Raw genomic sequence first — 23,600 nt, forward strand, 5'->3', positions numbered from 1 at the left:
TAGAGTCGGCTCAGCGGACTCTAAGTAAATAAATACTAATTAAAAAATAATGCTACTAGATAGAGTCGGTCTCACCGACTCTAAATAAATTAATCAAACATTCTTCAAAGGTAACATAACAAGTAGTGTCGGTTTTGCCGACACTGATAAAAAAAATAACTTGTCTTAAAAGATGTACCTAGATAGAGTCCGTTAGTGTAGGATTAGTCGACACTAATAGTGTCCGTGTCGGTGGCCGACTCTAAACTAGGAGGCTAAAATGACTTATTCTAGTAGTGATGGCTAGAGGATCTTGAGGCTTCACAGATGAATCACATGCCTTGGGTTTGTGGATTATTGAGAGTCATTAAGTAAAAATGCATTTGAGATAATATGTATAAGATGTATGCTCATGGATTATGGTTCAAGAGGATGATGTGGAGGTAGGGTAAATTTGAGGGTATGACAAGGTTAAAAAAAAATTCATTTTAGCTTGCCAACATTTGAAGCGAGAACCCTCAAACTTAAATGGTTTATCAGATACAACGACCACATAATTACCAATAACTTCTTCTGTACCCATGGAAGTTTTTGGAACGTCATAAAATTGTTGTTTCACAGATTTGAAAATCAGCCACAGAAGAAATTACTAGGTCGAATCGCAGATTAGGTCGCTCTCTTTAAGACATTTGCCCAAAATTATGCAAAACAGTCGAACTACCGCGCCTCCTTCAGGATAAAATAATTTAGTTCTATATTGTACGATTACTAATTGCACGGTAGATAATTGGTCTAGAAATACACCATCTGATGATAAAAAAATCATTGAATATGGTATAAATATCACTCGTAGTATTTGGTATAACGACCAGTCGTAATATTTTCTTAAACTAAAAGAAATTCTAAAACTCTCCATAGAGAATTTAATAATAGGCATTTGACCATCACAAATATTTTTTTAAACAAGAGAAATTCAAATAATTCTCCAAAGAGAATCCAAAAGTTAATACTTGTAACTTCTCAACTCAAACAAGGAGAAATGAACATAATTCTCTAATGAGAATTCAAGAAAATACCCCAAAAATTTAACGGATAGAAAGAAAGGGGGAGAACGGGGAAGTTAGCGCTTCGAAAATTCGAAAGACGTGGAGTTATGAGAGCGATGAAGGAAAAACACAACAAAAGGAGTTTTTTGTGTGTATTTGGAATGAAATAGGGAATTTTCTTATATAATGAAGTAAGTTAGCTAAGACATTTCACCTAAACAATGTGGGACTAAAGATTTTTTTTAACTAACACACAATGTGGAATTTAAGGAACTTTTTCAAATTCATATTCCTATATTTCAATATTTGAATGTGGACTCCAGTTCCTCGTTCATTTCTTTCATCCACTTTGAATCCTTCAATGCTCCAGCTACATTGACTAGTTGAACATATGCATAGAAAGCATAGCGTACCAACTCACCTTCATCATCGACCATATCATATGATATAATCACACATTCTTGCAACTTTATTGGCATACATCTTATTATTTAAGGTCTGGTTGTGGTTGCTTGACCTCTGACTTCTTCTTTTCGAACTTTTCCTTCGACTTCACTGGCTGGTTCTTCACATAAAATTCTTATTGAATCCTTCTTTAACCTTCCATTTCAATCCCATTCCTTAAGCTCATATATGATCATGTCCCTATTGATCACTACTTTCTTGTTCACTGGATTGAACAACTTGTAACCCTTAATCGAATTATATCCTATTAGGATAATCTAACTCGACTTATCATCAAGTTTTTTTCTCAACTGATCTAGCACATGTCTATGTGCTGTAGATCCAAATAACTTCAGATGACTCAAGCTAGGCTTGACACTAGACCAACATTCTTCTTGCATGATTCTTTCTAGATTCTTTGTTGGACATCTGTTTAGTATGTATGTTACAGTCGATACAACTTCTCCCTATATTCTTTGGGTAGATGATTTCCTTTTAACATACTTCTCACCATATTCAAGATGGTTCTATTCTTCCTTTTAGTAGTTCCATTCTGCTGTTGAGCGTAGGATGGCGTTATCTCATACACAATCCCTTCTTTCTTACATAATGTGTCGAAGTCTTTCGAAACATATTCTTGACCACCATCAATCTTTATAATCTTGAGCTTTTGAGAACTTTGCTTTTTAACCATAAATTTAAACTTGGAAAATACCTCGATCACTTCACATTTCTTCTTAATCAGGTAAGTCCCCAGTTTTGGAATGGAATCATCTATGAATGTGACAAAGTATATGTTACCTCCAATTGAATCCACCTAGATAGGACCACACACATTAGAGTATATGACTTTAAGATTCGCCTTCGACTTGCTTCCTGCATCCTTGCTGAAGTTGTTCTTGTGCTGCTTCTTCTGCAGACATTCCTCACACACTTCATTTGGAATGTCGATTTCTGGTAACCCTGAAACCATATTTCTTCTTTTTAAATCTTTGATGTCTTTAAAATTGAGATGACTAAGTCTATAGTGCCATATCCATTCATCCCTGCTAGCTGCAGTTGCAAGGCACTTGTGCTCCATCACATTAAGTTCAATCTTGAAGGTTCTATTATGAGATATGGGAGCCTTCAAGATTAACCTTCCACCCGAGTCGAGATCTCTCATCATCTTACCGTTAATCGACACTTTGTAGTTATTTTCGACAACTTCCATATGCTGAGCAAATTACTTTTCATGCATGGTATGTAGAGTACGTTGGAGATTACTGACCTTTTGCCATTTTCCCTTATAATCAGAACATCACCAATACCTTCAGCTGCTAGAGTATTGTCATTTGAAAATTTTACCATGTTCTTAACCAAGGGTTTTATGTTGACAAACTGATTTTTTCTACTAGTCATGTGTGATGAGCATCCTGAGTCCAAGTACCATTGGTCTTGGAATCTTTCTTCATCTCTTGTTATGACCATCATCAACATCTCTTCTTCTTCTTCTTCTTCTTCTTCTTCTTCATGTTGTGCAAAATTTTCATCACTTTCTTGATTCTTTTTTTTCCAGGACAATCACTTGAGTAATGACCATACTTCTAACAATTGTAACACTGAATGTGACTTTTGTCAGGTTTTTGACCACCACTTCTTCCTCTACTTGTAATACCACCTCTTTGGTTACTTGGTGTGAAGACTTTCTCTTATTCGGCCAGCCTCTTTCTTGCTGATTTTGACCAGTCGAATTGTTGTAGCCTTCTTTACCTTTGTTGTCGAACCACTTCCCTTTGTTTTTCTTTTCCCTTGCTGATTGCGCTACAAAGCCACATCGCTTTTCGACTTGCTTGCAGCTCTTTCAGCCATTCTTTGTTCATGAGATTCAAGCGTCCCTTAAAGCTATTCCTTTGTAAATGTTGATAAATCTTTCGACTCTTCGGCTACTACCACGTGGTCGAACTTTGGATCCATTGACCTTAAGATCTTTGCAACAATCGATCTTGATGTCAACGCCTCTCCACATACCTTGATTTGATTCACCAGTTTCGTAGCCCTAGTGAAAAAATCAATTAGCTTTCACTTTCTTCCATATGAAGCAATTCACACGTTCTTTTATGAGTTTGTAACCTCACCCCTTTCATTTTTTATGCGCATCCAAACAATTTCTCCAAGATTTCCCATGCTTCTTTTGACGATTCTACATCACTGAACTTTTTGAAATTATTTGGATCAACGCATTGATGAATTACAAAGAGAGCTTTATAATATTTTTTCTTCAATTATTTATGTGCATCCTTTTTTTCATCTGTCACGTTTTCTAGAAGCAACGTCACTCCCTCCTTCACAAGATCCTAAAGATCTTGACAACAGAAAACGACCTTCATCTGTTAGCACCAATTCACATAATTCCGACCCTTCAGAATTTGGAGACTCGTCGAAAAACGTCCATTCAGATGATTCATTGCCATCGTGTTTTGCATCCCACAAATCCCTCAGCCAGTGCTCTAGATACCTGATGTTGGAAATTCACCAACTTCACTGTATAATCGATAATTGAAAGAAGAATTTAAAATATGTAAATTGGGGAAAAAGGAAATTAGGGTTTTGACGGGAGAAAGAAGAAAAATAAATTGTTTCTATGGAGTTTGTCTCTGCTCTCAAACAAATTTTATTCAACTCTGCAACTGCATTTTTTGTGTTATGTTACACAATAGTGATTACTCTCTATTTATAAGTTGAGTTTGCTTGATCTCTAAGAAACACTCCAACTAACCTAATTCAACTAAAATTATAAAATAAACCTAAGTCAAAATCTTTGTCAAACAACATGATTAAGCATTTTGACCTAAACCCTTCCACATTTCCTTGCCTCTGTCGAACAACTTTTTTCAACACAAAATTATAATTCAACAATCATTGATAACAGATGCTATTGTGACTTTGACTCTAGTTAGTAAACATACTTTGCTAGGATCATAAAATCTTAAATTGATCTTCCATAGTTTAACAATGCATAACTTTTAGAAAACTTAGATTCTGCTTTCATTCTAGTTATTATCTTTTACTTATGTTTTGATTAGATGTTGAGCTGCCCGGGTCTTAGAATTATTAGATGTCTTAATTAAAATTTTCTCCTCGCTTTCTGAGCATCAAATATTGTTGAAGACGATGTTTCGTAGCTTTGTTGTTCTTTTATTAAATGTGCAATATAATAGTATATGATACTTCCTTTGTATTTCTTATACCAATATTCAAGCTTCTTGTTCATTTTTTCAGCAAATCCGTTGACAATCACGTGACTGAAATTTTTTAAAATTAGTTTTAGTTTAAGGAGGTTTATAACAACTCCTGTAATATAACACGGTTTTTTGCAATTGAATATGCTGTTTATTTTTCAAATGATGTAGGGTGCGTTACGTCAACTTCTTTTAAATTAAATAGACAGAAAAACCAAAATTTTAAAGGAAAAACTTTAGAAAGATTATTCTTTAAATAATTTTTTTTATAGAGATTAAAACAAAATTTTAAATTATTATACCTATTTAATAAAAAACATATCCTTAATTATGATCAACTACAAAACCATACATTACTTATAAGGTCGCTCCATTACATCTATCAAAATTCAAAAGTATTAAGCCTCGAAAAGTTCATTCACTTTGAAATGACAATGATAACCTTTCCGTGGAAATTCAAACATATTAAAATATATGACTACATCTTACGCAAGTCATAGTCAATCCACTTTTTCCTTCATGATATCATCCATTTCCAATACCATCTAATCAAGTTGTAATATATTCTCCTTACGACATTCATATGGAAGACCATGAGCATAGCGTCTCAAATCTCTACAATAATCATAAACTACCCACTTTGAAAGAACATTTTTCATTTTCCCCTTGCTTTCCATATCAAGACCTCTATTTTTTCCAGCATTAAAACCCCGACATTTTCTATCTTCCGTTGCAATGCATGCATCGGCATTAAAGTTTTTGAAACCAGCTATAAATGGAGCATTTGAGAGATCAATCTTCACCTCACCCCATCTTGTTGCCCAAGAGTCTCCATTCCAAAGAGTTGAGTAAATTCTCATTGGTCTTTTTGTTGGGAATGGAACACCAATGCTTTGTCTATTGAGCATCACTCTTATAGGATTTCCATCCACAAGAAGTCTACAAAAATAATAAACATATATTAATAAAAATATGACATCACATTTAATATATATATATATTGTTACTTACATAATTCTATCAGGGTTCCAATCAATGGAATATGTGTGGTAGTCTTCCGTTGGATCAAACCAAAGATAGAATTGCATTTCGCGACCCCCAACACCTTCAGCATATACATTTGTTGAGAGAAGATAGGGTTCACCGGTTAAATTTCCTAAGAATTCTATGTCAATCTCATCATGTTGTGCTCCTACAGAGCTTAGCTGCACAATAAAATATATAAATATTAGTAATAGTTTAAGAAAATTCTTTATAAACTCCTTAATATAATAAGATATATGATTTAATCAGAAGAAGAGGACATACATAATAGGCTGTGACAGTTCCTGCGGAATTTCCTGGAACAAGCTTGATATCCATATCAAATCTTCCATATAAATACTCATTTTTGGACACAATGCCTGAGCCACAATATTCATCCAAAGTAAGGGTCATGCTATTGCCATTATCTTTTATATTAACCCTTTCATCTCCAAAAAGATTATCAAAATCGGTGTTGAAATTTCCACCAAAAACTAATGTGCTAAATCCTAAAAATATAGATAAAAGCAAAAGGAAATTGAAACCATAACATGATGAAGAAATCATTCTAATTTGTTTTCGTTCATATGTTTCAAAAAATACCATTGATTTATTTAAATAATAAAAAAATAAAAATGGTTTCATTAAAAAAAAACTGTATGGTTGCGACAGTTAGAATATGATTGATGTAGGCGTAGCTGTCAAACACGGATTGTGTGATGACTGCTTCACCGTAATATTATTGTGGCAATTGCAGTTTCATTCAACTGCAATTCCAAATATTTAGTTGATAATGTGTTTTTCTAAATAGAGACACAGAAAGAAACAAGAGAGAGACACAATTAGGGTTGTTTTTTTTTGCATGCAATGAATGTTCTTAGATCTTTGCATCGCTGTCTCTTCAATTTGACGTTGGACAAAAGGTCAAAGTTTAAAATGGGTGGTTTCTCAAGATAGAAAGTGCTAAACATGGAGATGGAAGGATGATGTGTGAGAAAAAATATCATATTTTTGCATGAATTACACCTTTTTTTTATTTACAAATATATTCAAATTATTGTAAATATCTATCTCTTAAGTCGGGTAACCATATGCAACCAAAGTGTCAAATATAGAAACTTTCATGTGTCTATTGTTTGTATTATTATTAGATGATACATAGTACTTACTGTTTAATAATCATACATTAGCTTAAATGTATTAATTAAGTGTAAGTTGTTATTTTAAGAAAAATAAGGTATCAATGTGTTATAGTCTACTCTATTAAAACAATCATATTATTATGATCTACTAGCTCACATAACTAAGAAGTGAATACGATGGGAAAGTATTTTCCTGCCGTCATCCATCTCTCTCTCTACAATTCTTTTTTTTATTTTTTATTTATTTTTTGAGATAAAGCTATATAAGAGTGAAAAGTTGTTGATTGAAAACAACTTCATGGTCGTTGTTGAACCATTGACTAAAAACTACTGCAAAATATACCATTGCTAGTCTGACGGTTAATTGCAGTAATATCTTAATTTTTGACGTGTTTTATTTTTTTATATTTACAAAAATACATTGCATTATGATAAAAACAATAAACTGTGATTATAAATTTATGGAGTGAGAGAGTTCAAATTCTAGCTCCAACAACATTCGACTTTTTTGTTACAATGAGTCTTGTCTTTATAATATGATATATGTATATATATCAAAATTAAAATATCTATCACTATGGTTGATAATGTCAACCGTTGTAAAAGGCATTGCATTTCATCACAACCGTGGTGAAATTGTTTACCCATATATAAGTGAATTAAGTCTCGCTTCTTGACAGTATCGTAGTATTTCTCACAGCAAAACCCTAACACACATTTTCTCTCTTCTTCGTCATTAGCTTTCCTATTCTACAGTATAGCCTCAATCTTGTTCTTGATACATAAAGGTATTTCTCTTCTTCCTTATTCTCCCGTTTTCGTTTATGTTGTTGTTATGTTTCACATGATTTTCTTCTTGTTCGAGAGTTTATGTTTTTTTGGTTTTGTTGTATGTTTCACATGATTTTCACATAATTTTTATATTATTTACTTTGGTTTCGTATGTTTTGTTGTTGGTGTGGATATGCTTTACTCCGATTTCAGATCATTCTCTCAAAATGAATCAAGATCAAGCTAGTGGGAGCAAACTTGTCAATAAGATTGAGGCTTCAAAGGAGGTTATTGATATGCTAGAGTTATGGTTGAACAAAGTCAAGGAAGTTGGAGTTGTTAGTGATCACATTATTGTTGTTGAACCGTCTGGTGGAACATGTTATAAGAAGATTCTTATAAAGAATCTTAACCCTTAAAACATAAGGAAGGTAGAGCCTATTGTGAAGGATCTAATGAATATGAATGCAACTGATTCTGAATCAGATGAAGACCATGAGAACTACACGAATTCAATTAGGCATGAAGATTGAAGATTGCTCTTTATGTATCTATTAGATTTTAGGAACAATTAGTTATCAAGTTCTCTTAATCTATGTTAATTAATTGATGTTTTTGTTGATAAATAATGTTAGTGAGTTTATTATATCATATGTGAGTACAATAAACTCGAATTCATTTAAATAGATTTTTGAGACAATAATTAAAAAAATTAAATTATTCTTGAAAATCAACTTAGAGATCTAATGTTTATCGAATTTTATTCATCTTACAATCACGATTTTTTTCTTTAGCCCGTAGAATTAGATTCAATGCCAATTTTTTTTCAAAAAAGTGATGATAAATGGATGTCAGTCTGAGTATTTAACACAAAATTTGATGTTTACAAAATAAAATAGAAAAAAAATCTATTTTTGTGTAAAAGACTTAGAAGACATCCATTCATCATCATTACTTTGAAGAATTATGGATTGAATCAAATTATACGGGTTACTGAGGAAATCATGAATTACAAGATGCATGGAATTCAAAAAACATTGGACCGTTTAAGTTTTTTTTCAAGAATAATTTAATTTTTCTGATTATTATCTCAAAAATCTATTTGAATGGTTGTATATGGTTAATAAGGGGCAGAGAAAAATAAGAATTCCCGTATTTTATAATAAACTTTTATACATACCATAACGGTTGTTTAACATAACTGTTGTGATAGGTAGCGCGCTACCTAGTTTATTACCACGGTCACACACCCATGATGATAACCAACATACATACAATCACACGCTACCAAACAATGGACGTGCAACCGCCATTATATGTGTTTCAGAATCGTAATTATATGTGTTTTCCGTTGTAGTGGTTGTGACTACACCAATTTTTCAAATGTAGTGAATCATGGTCCCATATTATGACTCATTCATTGAGTAGTTCTTTCACCTATATGAGTCGAGTTATGAATACACTAGTGTCACACCCCGATTTTGATCCTGAATTTTCGTTTTAATACATTCAGCATAGCTATTGCATATCTGCATAGCATAACATGCATTCCATATCATATAATGCTTGGAATATCAGTCGAAATAAATTTTTGGATCTATAGGAAGATCAGTTGAATTATTTGTCAAATGTGTGTCGAAATAACGAGCGAAAAATTTCAAAATCAAGCTTGCAAACATTAGTTTTATTAATCTATGTTTTGCGTAGTTTAATCTGGTATGATCGACTTATTTTTCGGCTAATTATTCGATCACATTTTGATCCGTCTGAGCGTTTTAACCGAGCGTTTTCCATTTGAAAAATTTGACGAAAACCTGTATGTTTTCAAGAAGTTTATTTCTCACTGATCATTGCAATGCATTTATTTTATTTTTTCAGGACTTTTGCGCCCAACTTTTACTCATCTTCGATCATTTTATTTTTATTTTTTTGTCAAAGTGTTCGAAATAATTAAATAGAATTTTATACCCTCTCATTTTACTTTTATCATTTTTATTTAAGAAAGTTTGATTTTTATTTGTTTTAATCGATTTAATTTATTTTAGATCTTTTAAAACATCTAGAAAGGGCAACTTTGGCATTTTAATTTTATGATCAATATATGTTTCTTTGTTTTGATCCTAGCTGTTAGATTCGATTAATCAACGGTCCATATTTTGCAATCCATTTGTATCCGCCAATCTAATAATTTGAAAATAAGAAAACAAAGAAAAAAAACGCCCCACTAAAGTGAAAAGGCGTGAACAACTCGTAGGAATTTGAGGAAAATCAGAATATTTTTGCTCCACTCACACAAATCCCTGAGTCCCAATATCTTATGGGATCCTTTGTAAAGATGTTGATCACGTGGAAAAGGGGGGCAAACCCTCATTTCTCTCCATAGCAGGCGTACCACAAGGCACACATACGTGTCAACTCATTTATGGATTTTGGCTTGAAATAATCAAAAGTAAGAAGACATTGTTTTCAAATTTGGATAAACATATGGCCACACCAATTCAAAGAGGGGCCGCAAATTATATAATGACATCTATATTGGTTAAAGAAAAAGGACTGATTGGAAAAAAAGAGACTTTTTTCATTCATTTTTTGGACGACCCATTCTTTTTTGGTTTTTAGAAGAAAAAATGTAAAGAAAGCTTAGTCTTCTTCTTCTTAAAAATCATTTTCCATGTTCGAAATAGCATAATCCAATAACCATTTTTCCCTTCCAGTTTTCATCTTTTTTCACACTTTCCTTAAAACCCCTGCATTTCACCATTCAAACTCACTTTCCTACCATAATCTCTTCCTACACCCATAAACCTTAACTGCAACTCATCAACCTCAACTTACCACCTTGAAATTTTCGTTCTGCCACACCACAACCATCCTTCACCACATCTTAACTCCTTCATCATTTTTCCGACAAAACCCTCTCCATCATTTCTACCACCCTCAAAAATCACGGATAACCACCGAACAACTCATCTTCTCACTCTCGTTAACGCGTCAGATCTCGATTTGTTTCAAGTCGAACTTTCTTTTACTTGTGTTAACATTACGTTTTCACGGAAGATTTTTTCCCCATGTTTGTTTTCAAATGTTTGATGGTCATTTTGGTGAAGATGATTGAATAATAGCACTTTGAAGAAGATGAATATGTGTGCATAAAAATTCTACTACTGAGTGTTTAGTTTAGTTTTGTTTTATTATTATCAACCCATTTTCCTTTTATATATATTGATAGTTGCATTAGAATATCAACTAGTTGAATCTGGTGGAGTGATTGAGACCTTGGTATCCAAACCACCAGGTCTTGGGTTCATCACCAGGCGCGTCTATTTCCTTTATTTTCATGTTTTTCTTCATATTTTCCATTTATACATAATATCATATAATATATATTTATCATTGCATATATTTGATAACAATAGGATCATGGGAAGAATGGCTGAAGCTTCATGCCTCCCTTTCCCATGTCTTGGGTTCAATCCCTTGTTGCCATTTTTCCTCACCATTTTTCCATTTTTCTATTCTTTTTCACCCATTTTTTGGTTTTCTTTCACATTTTTTTAACCATCCAAATGTTATTTTCTTTCTAACTTTTTTATGCCTACGTCTTATTTGTGACATTGTCTTTACAATTTAATTTTTGTTTTTATTTTTTCTATTTTATTTCCCCCGATTACGACTGTTGCAAAAGTGCCCAGTGAACATTTTAAAAAATGCGATACTTGTTAGATTTTTGTTTGGTTTCTTTGATTTTATTCATGGTTAAGCATCAAACTTTGATTTATGGATTTGACACTTCCCATGTTGTTATTCCACCGATTATTTGACCAATATATTAATGGTATTTCTCCGTGTTTTGACTCTTCGCCTACGATATTTCCATTGTTATTATTATGCGCAAACCAGATTTGAGCATATTACCTAGGGTTTTGCTTGCACCTCTCAATTTCTTTTGATTTAATGTTTGAACGTGTTATAAATATAACTTGTTTGTTGCTATTTGCTTCACATGGTTTACTCTTGGGCCTTCTTACAATGAGACCATCCTCTCGCACCTACACTTATTCATTGTTTTTTTGGGCTCGATTTAATCGTTTCATTATCTTGTATCCCCATTCGATAAAATGTACCCTCATTCCCATGACGTGTAATAATTTTTATCTCTTTATTTCTTTGTTTACTTGCTTGTTTAGTTAGTACTAACACGATAATAAAATCAACCATTTCTTAAAAAAGATCAAAAATAAAAACTCGATCCAACGTTGAGTATTATCCCAATAAAAATCAATCCATCTCAAACTCAATCCATGTCTATCCATTTAAATCTTTCAAACCATTTCACTCAAACTCTTTCTCTATCGATCATCAAATGTTTGATCCAACATCAAACCATTTTTATCATAAAAAACACTTAACATTTATTCAACACTTTTTCAATAAGAGAGATGAAAGGAACATGGTGTAGTCAACGAGCTTCTGAGAGTTAGATCCGAGATGTAGATCTCGTCAATCCAAACTCTCATCATCCTCAAATAAATTCCACAACGCCTAATAAACCTCGACTAGTTTCGAGTGCGCTTTATCAAGCAAACTTCAAAAACATATAAAAATATCAAAACTCTTTTGTAAATAATATGAAAAAGGAGTGGGGTGTAGTCTACGAATTCCTGAGAGTTAGGAAACGAGATGTAGTTACCGTCACTCCGAACTCTCTCGTTTTAGCATGATTATTCCTAACTTCTATACCAGTCTCATTCTCATCATTCATCAAAACTTTCACAGATTCACAACTACTTTCTTTTATGAACAATCCTTCTTCTTCACCCTTTTTTACTTCAACACCAACCGTCAAGTTCTTACTCATAATTCTTGCATTAATGATATGATCACTTCCAAATAAATTACCTAATCATATTGTTAAGCCAATTGACAATAAAGTCTGATCCAATCTTTAACCAGAAAGTCTTCCAAAACGCAACAGTAACGACCTGTTGCACAAGGCTCAAATGTCATACCAACATGTTGTGACATCTTGTCAAGCATGTGTCCCTTCTGCACCTTCATACAACTTAAGCAAGCTAGATTAATATTGAACACGTTGAACACTTCTCCATGTTTTTTTGTACAAAATGCAATCAATCCAAAAGGAACAACAATCCCCCAAATTATGGAAAAACAAATTTTAAAGATATAACACTTATTCAGACCAAAACAAGTTACAGACTTCAGAGCATACAATCATCAGCAACAATTTTCATCATAGTTGAACACAGTAGCGAAAAATCAGTAGCATTCATCATAAATGCCACACGAAATAATGCTCTAGAATAAATCAGGAAGACATACAATCATTCACAACTTAGTAATGCATGGAACTCAATCAACTTATAGTTTGTAATGCATGGAACTCAATCATTCATCATTCATCAAAACTTTCACAGATTCACAAATACTTTCTTTTGTGAACAATCCTTCTTCTTCACCCTTTTTGACTTCAATACCAAACTTCAAGTCCTTACTCATAATCCTCGCATTAATGATATGATCACTTTCAAATAAATTACCTAATCATATTGTTAAGCCAGTTGACAATAAAGTCTGATCCAATCTTTAACCAGAAAGTCTTCCAAGATGCAACAGTAACGACCTGTTGCACAAGGCTCATATGTCATACCAACATGTTGTGACATCTTGTCAAGCATGTGTCCCTTTTGCACCTCCATACAACTTAAGCAAGCTAGATTAATATTGAACACATTGAACACTTCTCCATGTTTTTTTGTACAAAGTGCAATCGATTCAAAAGGAACAACAATCCCCCTTTTGGAAAATTATGGAAAAAGAAATTTTAAAGATATAACACTTATTCAGACCAAAACAAGTTACAGATTTCAGAGCATACAATCATCAGCAACAATTTTCATCAGAGTTGAGCACAGTAGCGAAAAATCAGTAGGATTCATCATAAATGCCACACGAAATAATGCTCTAGAATAAATCAGGAAGACATACAATCATTCATAACTTAGTAATGCATGGAACTCAGTCAACTTATAGTTTGTAGAATACAACCCTACTAACTAACAATTATCATCATGTAATCATTCATATACTTAGTCAAAGAAATATTCACCAAAATTGATTTTGGCCTTGGTCCCGATTTGATAAATCAATTTAGCCAAGCCATATGACATGCTTGAGCGGTGGTTGGTAGGTGTCGCTACCGGGATTTCACAATAACGAAAACTGGGACTTAAAGAAATACCAAAGGGAGGTAAAATCAGAAGAGTCACCACCGAATTTTATTTATGTGCCTCTATCAGGGAGGTGAGGGTAAATAGTCTATAAAAACCTCAAAAAAGAGACGCGCATGTGAAGCGCTAAGAAAAAGGGATAAGGAATCGGTCTCGTGATAGAGACTTGGGTTTAGAAGTCGGTTACGCAAGGGGAAGGTATTAGCACCCCTCACATCCGCGGTACTCCATGGGAACCATTTGGGTTGTTTACGTATGCGGGGATTTATCTTGTTATTGTTTTATTTTCTATAAGAATGTGTCAAAAGAGAGGGATTTTTAGGTTTTTTATTATTGTACTCGCCAAGGATTGTGGCCCTTGTGCCTACGTATCACTCATCACGGATGAGGAATCAGAGCCATAGTTCGGAGTAGAAAATGTTTGTACGTTGGTTGATTTTACCTTTGAAAAAAGGATTTTAGGGATGGGTGCTTTAAGGCACAAAAATTAGGTTTGATGAGTTATGTTGAATTTACCTTGAACAAGGGTTTATGAAAAGAATGTTTGGGATTAGATTGCACTAAAGTCTAGGGGAGAAGGTGAATATTCTATACAACAAGCCAAGCAGCGTCTTGCGTCCAAAATAATCAGAGTGAGGGTAGGAATGCTCCATTCTAATTCATTCTCCACCACTTAAGGCTCATGGCGCACAATGCTAATCATAGTTATTAAGTGTTTTAAATTTGACTAAGAAAAAGCCATTTGACATTGAATCAAAGGTTTGTTTATTTGATTAGGAAATTTGGCTAATGCAAGATGAATGCAAAGTAACCAATAAGAAAGTAAAGAGTCTCATTGTAAGGTATACCAAGAGAAAGTCTTGTGTGTGAAAAGAGTGACCTAAGATAAACAAAGAATAATGGTCTTACAAGCATGTCCCCCTAAGGTGGTTCCATGATGCCATTCTTACAATCGGAATGTAAGTACAAATGAAACCCAAAGTTCACAAAGTATCACAAAGATAATGGAAAAGGACTCCAAGAAAAGGTCCTTGGATGAGATTCTCTAAGTACAAGTGGATTAAGTGAAATGGATTGTTTTTGGTCTTATAATTTTATCATGTTTATGTTGTTTTTAAATGTAATGATAACAATAAAGTAAAGACAAATGACAAAGTATGCATGATGAGTTTGTACAATGATAATGATAATGAGTGCTTAAATGTAAATTACATAAAAGTAAATAAAAATGAATATAACAATGATAATAATAATAATAAAAGGTTAGTTGTAATCAAAAGTTAGTAAAGTTAGGTTAAGTTAGGATTATGAATAATGGACCAACACTTGAGGATTATCTATCCTTAGGTCAATAGATACAAAATATGACGCATTAAGGGAATACTTATCAATTGATGCAAATCATGGAAGATGATCAATGGATCAACTTACCATATATTTATAACAATGAAAGTTATTCGACCCTGAGTCCATCTATCAATATATTGACAAATGGAAGACTATGCAAAACTCAAGGTTGAAAGCTTAATGATTTGTTAAGTTTTTAAGTTAGTGATCGGAAAAATAGCAAGTGTACTATTTTGCCAATGTAGTAATAATAGGGAACTTTCCAAAATAGCGATCTCGAGGACTGCGTAGTAATATCTAGTTTAAATCGTAATTCAATTAAACAAAAACAGAAGTTTTGGTTTAGAATAAAAAATCCGTACAATGATAAAAATAAGCAGAATGTAAAATATGGCTTTTTCACAAATATGAGAATTATGCTAGGGTCAGGTGTGTGATTTTTCCTTGTAATAACCTTGAATTTAGATCTCCTCAACAAGTTCATATATTCAATTACCAAATCCTAGGTTTGTTTCCTCCTAAAACCTTAGAGGGAAATCTTCGGTCATTCATCCTATTATCTAAGTCCTTAGAGAACTATGATGAAACCAAGCCATTGTTTTATCAAGATTTACCTGGTAACTATAGGGTATCCCTAGTCCTAGGTGGTATCTAATATAGCTTAATCGTGCAAAAACCTTAACAATTGCGGTCCAGCTAATTGTTAACCATAGAACAATCCTTATTTGTCCGATAAAGAAAGCATTAGAAATATTGCATAATTGAATTGAATAACAAAATATAAAATTGAGGGAATTAGGAATTCAAAGTCATTACACGATCAAATCAGGGATACCCCCTAGCATGGGGGGTTTAGCCGCTCATAATATTCAAAGAAAATATAATATTAAAATTAGACATTACAAGATAAGTGGATTCCGTTGATCTTCAATCGTGATTGCTCTTGAAGAATCTCCGTTCTCCGAATCCATTGACAATACCAATCTTAATCGTCGAATTTTTTTGTCGTGAAAAATGTCCCTTATCTTTTCCCAAAAAGTAGTATAAATAGTCACTAATCGATTAACAGATGTAGCGAATACCCAAATTACCCTTTGGAGTCATAAACTATAAAAATCCAAGAAAATCAAAAGATGTAGCGTCCAAGCCAACACGGTGGCTCACTATTTCTCTGCTCAACTTCTCTAAGTTCCAGGCTTGCTGACACGGGCACCCGTGTCAACCCACTGTTTTTCTTCTCAACCTTTGGTTTCATCCTTCTCCTGACACGGGTCGTGTTAGGGCCATTGTATCCTTCAAAAATACTTCTCTGCGAGTCCGAAACGCCCGATTTCCTTGCACGAGTCCTTTGGGATTTTTGCTTGAATCTGAAAACAAATAGAACTACCAAGAGAACGATAAAATGTAATAAACAGATATAAACTAATAATAATAACAAAGCGAGAATGGAAGTGCTAACATTAAACTTAACTTGAAAAACTAATAAGAAGATAGAACAAAGTGTTACTGATTTCACGGATTCATGCCGAATAAGTGACAGAAAACTAGTAGAGTTGGTGACCGATCACAACCCCAAACTTATCTCATTGCTTGTCCTCAAGTAATGCTCGGGACAGTAGGAAGGTCACTCCCAAATTCTTCCAATTAATCTTACCATAATACTTCCGTAATCTTTCGCGGCTCTCTTTTCACTTTTCTTTCACATTTTCCTTCTTCCTCGACTTTTGAGGTTCCACCACACTTCCACATCGAAGTACCTCTTCACCTGTCAGCTTTTAACACTCTCACCAAATCTCTCCGGATTAAAGTGTTTACACTCAATAGTCAGAGCATGCATAGTCAACTCATAAGTTTGAATAACATCTATTTTCATCTCAAACACACACCACACACACTATTTGAGGGCTTTTATGGTTATAACGGGGCTTAGGGGTAAGGTGGGAGAAACAAACAAAAGGGAAAAATGAGTGGTTTTACGCTCAGAGTCCGTGTTGTCACTCTCGTCAATGTGTTCTTTGCATTGTCCACAAACAAGAGTTTTGGACACCGTTCTATTTGGATTCTTTAGTTTTTTACTCAAGTGTTTCTTTGAGCTCGCTTTTCAAATTTTTTCAAACTAAATTCTCCTCTAGGTAAGTGCTTTATTCTATTTCTCATTTTTTCTCTTTTTTTAAGCTTTTTAACTTTTTCTTTTTATCTTTTTATCTTTTTCGATTTTCACTTATCTAGTTCTTACCGGTGTCCCAACCCCAAACTTAGAATTTTTTTCACAGATAAAAAATCCACAACACTTATCTGAGCAAGGTAAGGGAGTGTTTGGGCTTAGGGTTAATTAATGCGGTTAATAAACAAACAAAAGGGTTATAAGGCTCGAGATGGGTGAACGAAGGATAATATCGAATGGTTGACTGGAAAGGCTCGGGGTTAAAAAGCAAACAAGTTCCTTAGTGTGTATATGTGTGCATTGAAATTTCAACATCTAATTACACAAACTAAGAGTGACCGAGACATACCTGAAGAATTCTCATGATGATACAGTGTTTGGATTTTTATGATCCTCACCATGTTTGGTATATCTTACAAGTTCCAAGATACCTCTAGTGTGATGTAGCTTCATCTTCGTCTCGGGTGCAAAGTATTCCCATATCTGTCTAGTGTCGGAAAGTCACGTTCGATCACCTACTTCAGCAGTACCAACTTTCAGGGGTTTCCTGGAAAGCAAGTATGGGTTGTGTCTTTCATCCACTAACTACAAGCCTCATCATTCATCCTATATAAATACCCTCGATCTGTAACACATGAAATAAAAAACACACCTGATTAAAGTGACAATAAACGGGCTGAAAATGAAATAATAGAAATAAAAATACTGAAAGTAATAAACCCCCCCGCCCCCCATAATTGAACCAAACATTGACCGCAATGTTTAAGTCCAAGATAGAGAGGGGGACTCACAAAGCCTCACTGCGGGGAGGAAATTGCAACATTAACTGTTGCATCAGTGCATGCATCCCATCCATCACCGTTCCCTGACATGCCTGCTCAACTCATTGATGTGCCTGCTCCGCTTGAAGGTCACAAATCTCGATCTGTATCCACTTCCATTGGTCAGGGCTCATAGATGATGACCCGGCATCTGTATGAGTGGTCTCCTCGTGTGGAAGGACAAACTACTCTTGCTCTTGTGCATCCTCCTCATGCTGGTCACCTGCAACAAAAGTCTCAGCATTGCGCTCGTCCATATCATCGTGGACGACACTCTCGTATAACCAGTTAGCAGTTTCAGTAATGCATATCCTAGCAGGGTCAGGAAGTGCCATAGTTAACTGGTTAGAACTCATCACAACATAATAATATGAAATTTGAGAAATCATACCTTGCTGAACTAGAGCATTCATGTCCAGCTTATTCTTACTTGAAATCGATGTCTCATTTAGGGCAGCAGGGTCGTAGCCAAAATGGTGGGCTATCTGTGTAATTATACCCCCAATGGAGATTCCTCCCTAAGAAGCTCGGCCAACTCTACCTAGGTAGTCAGCTGCAAATGCATCAACACTCACAACAAACCTATTCTCCATGGAAAAAAGAAAGAACTACTCCCTCTGGGTAGCTACCCCAGTACTATCACCCCTACCAAAGAGTGTGAAAGCTTGCATCTTTTGGGCATAGCGAAAACAGGGGTTCTGAATCCCCGATGCCTTAGCACCCTTTGCCACATAATCAGGTAGACTTGTGCTGGCTGACCATAAATCCTTAGTGTCAAAACTATCTGGAACAGCTCCAGGACCATAAAGGGGTAATCAGAGAATACCGCCTAACTGCTCAACCGTTAACTCATGATCAACGTTATACAACCTGAATGGCATAGTACCAAAATAGTACATCTTGGCCCATGTCCACTCTTTCTTCAATTTAAACTCAATTGTGCTAAAAGAATCCTGGGTTATGCGCTCAAAAGTTGGCGCTTCACAATGCACAAATTCTAACATGCCTAGCACATGAAACATTATATCTATTTCTTCAGACAAACCCAATTGAGATAGAGTGTCAGAGCATAAATACCTTGTTGGCATGATCTTACACTTAACATGAGAAGAATAACGCCTCTCATGCTCGGGGTTATCAAAGATGATGTTGTGAGCATTGGGATGGCGAATGGTTCTCTTCCGAGGCCTCGACGGCTCAACATCTGCTTGCTTTCCCTTAACAATTTGTCTTGGAGGCATATTTGGTACCTCAACAAAAATTTGAGCAAAAATAAAATATGGAGTTAGTAGAAAAGATTATGGGTACATTGTAAAGGGCGAAAAATGGAGCAACTTTTATGAAGGGAGTAAGCGGTTTGGTTGGGTTAAGGTGATAAAGGTTTGAGATTTTAATGGTGGTGGCTATGGAGTTTTTGAGAGAAAGATAAGGAAGAAGGAGAGTTAGGTGGAAAAGAGAGAGAAAAATGGTGAAAAAATCTGATTATTAGAAGTAAATATGAGTTAAGAGGTGATAATTGGGGTAAAACTCAAGTGGAGTCCACACAAGGGGAAGACCAAGCAAACAATTTTTGACCACGCGCTCCTTGACACGGGCCGTGTCCCTTGACACAGGCGGCCGTGTCAGGCTTCTGCCCCCCCCCCCCAAATTCGCCTGCTTCAGTAGGGTTGATACAGGCCGTGTCAGCCTACTGGAAAACCCAATTTCTCTTCTTTTGAGCACATCCTGACACGGGCCATGTAAGCTGACATGGGAACCCGTGTCAGGCCACTGTTTTTTCACACTTTTGTCGTTCTTTCGATCTTTTTCTCCTTTTTCTCTTGGCATACTGAACTCTGTTGAGTTTAAACTTCTCCTACCTTCCGAAGGGATTGTTGCACCCCAAAATTTGCCCTCTATTTTTAACTCTAACCAATTTTTTGTTTCACATTCATTTGCATCATCTTCATAGCATAACATTTTTTTCTGTCTTAATATTAGCCGGAATAATTTCTCAGAATTTACAAACAGACTGGTCAAATTAACTTTTTAACTGTGCCTAAAATTAGTCAACGAAAAAATGTCAAGTTTAAGTTTGCAAATGTCGGTAACATTAATCTGCGGTTCACGTGGTTTAATTTGACATGCTAAAAATATTTTTACGACTATTTTTGGTCATATGTTGATCAGTCTGAGCAGTTTAAACGGTCATAATTTTTATTTCAAAATCCGACCAAACGCTGTATTTTTCCGAGTCATTTATTTCGCGCTGATTATTTTGATGTGTTCATTTTATTTTTTCGAGCATTTTGGTGCCCGACTTTTTTTTTTTTTGAGTCTATTTATTTTTATATTGGGTCTAGAATAAATAAATAGGTTAATTAGTTTTTATTTTAATTTTAACTATTTTAATTATTTAACTTTATTCAGTTTTTAATTTAATATTGGGTTTCAAAATAAACTTAGGCCCATTATCATTAACCTAATTTGTTCCTATATATATTTACTAGCATGACTGATAGAGGGAGGCAGAAAGACAGAACAAAAAAAAGAGAAACTGAGAGTGGCTGATCTATACTATCGTATACACAGTTTGGTAATAGTTTATATATGATATATACTTTATCTATTTTGTTGATATATTTGTTACTGTGTTTCAAATACATGTTCATATATGTAACTAGTGTGTTAAATATATATATATATATATATTTCTATTTTATGTTATAATTTGATTATGTTTTCGGATCGGATCGTGTCAATACGCCGTTTTCACATATACGTGTATGAGGCGTGACATTTGTGTTATCCGATCCAGTTGCGATGATCGCAATTTTGCGCTAGCAACGCCGTTGTTTTTTTAATTCATATTTTTTTTATATACATATATTTAGATCTGCATATTTTTTTTCATAACTAACTACCCTGATTTTTCCTAAACCCTGACAATTTCGCCACAAACTCTAAATTTCAAACCTAAAACTTTAACCGTGTTGTTTCCTCTAAACCATAAACCTTTTCTTAAACCTTAACAAACCTTATTATTATTTCCTATTTTCGCTCATATTTATGTTATTCATACACTGTAACTGCTTCGCCCTTGTAATATTTTAAGTTTTAACTTGTAATATTTTCAGTTTTACTTTTCGCCATCTTTATTATGTAACTGCACCAAAGCGTTGTAATAATTAGGGTTTTATTTTCTGCCATTGATTTTTCTACCATTTATTTTTCTGCCATTTATTTTTCTGCCATTTAAATTCCTGCCATTGATCCTATATTAACTGCGTGGTTTAGTAATGTAGGGCGTGAAAACCTACTAAATTAATTATTTAATATTTTTCTATAACCTTTATATTTTTTGTAAATAAATAATAAATACTAACTATTTTAATAACTTTTTTTTATTACTTACTTATAATAATAAATCCTTATATATTTTGTAAATAAAATCTAATTGACCATTTTTCTAATTGAATAATAATAATAAACCTATTAATCTAATAATTTGATATTTTCTATAACCTTTATTTATTTTGTAAATAACAAACTTAATATTTTTCATATAACTCTTTTATTTTATAATTTGTACATTAATGTATTTTAAATTCTTTTATTATTACTAATTTATTTTAAACTCATATTTTTCTAATAACTTCTAAAAAAATCTAACTTGCTTAACCTAAAATAATTTCTTTTAAAATTCTAACCTTTTTATTATCACTTTATTATTATTGTTATTTTATTATTGCTTTATTATCATTGTTTATTTATTATTTTATTATTATTTGCTTTTATCTATTCTATTTTTGCTTCATTATTTTCCTTATTTTAATTTTATTTTATTTATAATATAGGTTGTAAATTTATTCTTTCTCGCCTGATTATTATGTATCTGTCCCATAGCCATGTAATAGTTTAGGAATTTATTTTTCTTTCTTTTATTTTTGTAAATATTTATTGCGTGGTTAGTAATTTAGGGAGTGCAAAAAACTAACTGTAAATAATTGAACTTAGAAAATTAAATTCAAGACAAATATCTGAAAAATAACACTCACACACGTAGGTCGATCTTTGATCGCCATCTGTACTTCCTAGGGTATTCCTCTTGGTTGCCTTCTTTAAATGGTCAAGTCCCTCGAAAATAGGGGTGTCTTAAGCAAAGTCCCTTCAAACAGAAAAATCATCAAGTCCCTATAAACTTAAAAGGTCAAGTCCCTACGAGGTTGCCTACGATATAATGATCTTGTCCCTTCGGTAAATATGATGATAGTCCCTACGAGTTGCTAAAGACACCCCTTATGTTGCCTTCATTGACCATACGATGACCCTACGCCCGTCCCTTAAACACATCCAAGGTAATGACTACCTATTCCTTAATAATAGGGACAGTCTTACCATTGAAAGAATATACGAGAACACGAAAGACTTAATCTAGGGTAGGTATCTCATAGTTACTTGCTCACACTTTTCAAAATTACTTTTACACCTCACAATTTCTAAACTAGGCTTTGTATACACCCATACGAGGGTCATTACAAAGTACTTAAAGAAATTTTTCTAATCACACATTACACTCTTGCAAACAAACAAAGTGAGCTAAGTAACTAAGAGCCCATGGATAACCATGGATATAAAGGGTGCTAATACCTTCCCTTTGTATAACCTACCCCTCGAACTCAAAATCTTTTTAAGGTCTTTCCTGTTCTTTTATGTCTTTTCCTTTTGGATAAAATAAAAGTCGGTGGCGACTCTTGCTATCCGCAACATTTAACTAAAGTCAGTTCTCCCACCGTGTTACAGGGATCCCTGCGCGAACCTACAAGAAACTAAAACACACCCAAACAAAGGAAATTGTTAAAAATAAAAAGCGTATGTTGCCTCCCACGAAGCACTTCATTTAGCGTCGCATGGCTCGACGGTCGTCCATCTTATCCTGTAAGATGAACATTGTCTATCAACTCACTCTCTTGTCCTTTGTAATAATGCTTCAATCTTTGTCTACTCACTTTAAATGTGTCCCCGTTAGTTTGATTTTTTAGTTCTATCTCTCCATGGGGAACACTATGTGAACCAAAAACGGACCGGACCATCTAGACTTCAATTTTCCAGGAAAAAGTTTCAACCTGGAATTAAACAATAATACCAACTGTCCCTCCACAAATTCCTTTCTTAGGATCTTCTGATCATGCCACTTTTTTGTTTGCTCTTTATAAAGTTTGGAATTCTCATAAGCCTGATTCCTAAATTCTTCTAGCTCATGGAGTTGAAGAATTCGGAATTTACCAGCTTTGACAAGATCATAGTTCAAGAATTTGAAAACCTAAAATGCTTTATGCTCTAACTCGAGCGGAAAGTGACAAGCTTTACCATACACTAACTAATAGGGGGACATACCTATAGGAGTTTTGAATG

General features: G+C 34.0%; 1 protein-coding gene across 1 annotated transcript; it reads right to left on the reverse strand.

Annotated features, from left to right (window-relative positions):
* Window positions 1-5,098: 5,098 nt before the first annotated feature.
* LOC127080350 (xyloglucan endotransglucosylase protein 1) lies at window positions 5,099-6,352 on the reverse strand. Its single transcript, XM_051020677.1, has 3 exons — window positions 5,999-6,352; window positions 5,702-5,895; window positions 5,099-5,629 (listed from the first exon to the last, which is right to left on the reverse strand). The coding sequence occupies exons 1-3, from the start codon at window positions 6,317-6,319 to the stop codon at window positions 5,236-5,238; spliced, it is 909 nt and encodes a 302-aa protein (XP_050876634.1). The 5' UTR covers window positions 6,320-6,352; the 3' UTR covers window positions 5,099-5,235.
* Window positions 6,353-23,600: the final 17,248 nt, after the last annotated feature.

This window comes from Lathyrus oleraceus, chromosome 5 (assembly GCF_024323335.1).
Source record: "Lathyrus oleraceus cultivar Zhongwan6 chromosome 5, CAAS_Psat_ZW6_1.0, whole genome shotgun sequence".
Lineage (NCBI taxonomy): Eukaryota > Viridiplantae > Streptophyta > Magnoliopsida > Fabales > Fabaceae > Lathyrus > Lathyrus oleraceus.

Coding starts and splice junctions, on each gene's coding strand:
- LOC127080350 (XM_051020677.1), bottom strand. CDS start 6,319: ATGGTATTTTTTGAAACATATGAACGAAAACAAATTAGAATGATTTCT. Junction 5,896..5,998: donor GAACTGTCACAGCCTATTAT/GTATGTCCTCTT, acceptor TTTATTGTGCAG/CTAAGCTCTGTAGGAGCACA. Junction 5,630..5,701: donor TGGAACCCTGATAGAATTAT/GTAAGTAACAAT, acceptor TTATTTTTGTAG/ACTTCTTGTGGATGGAAATC.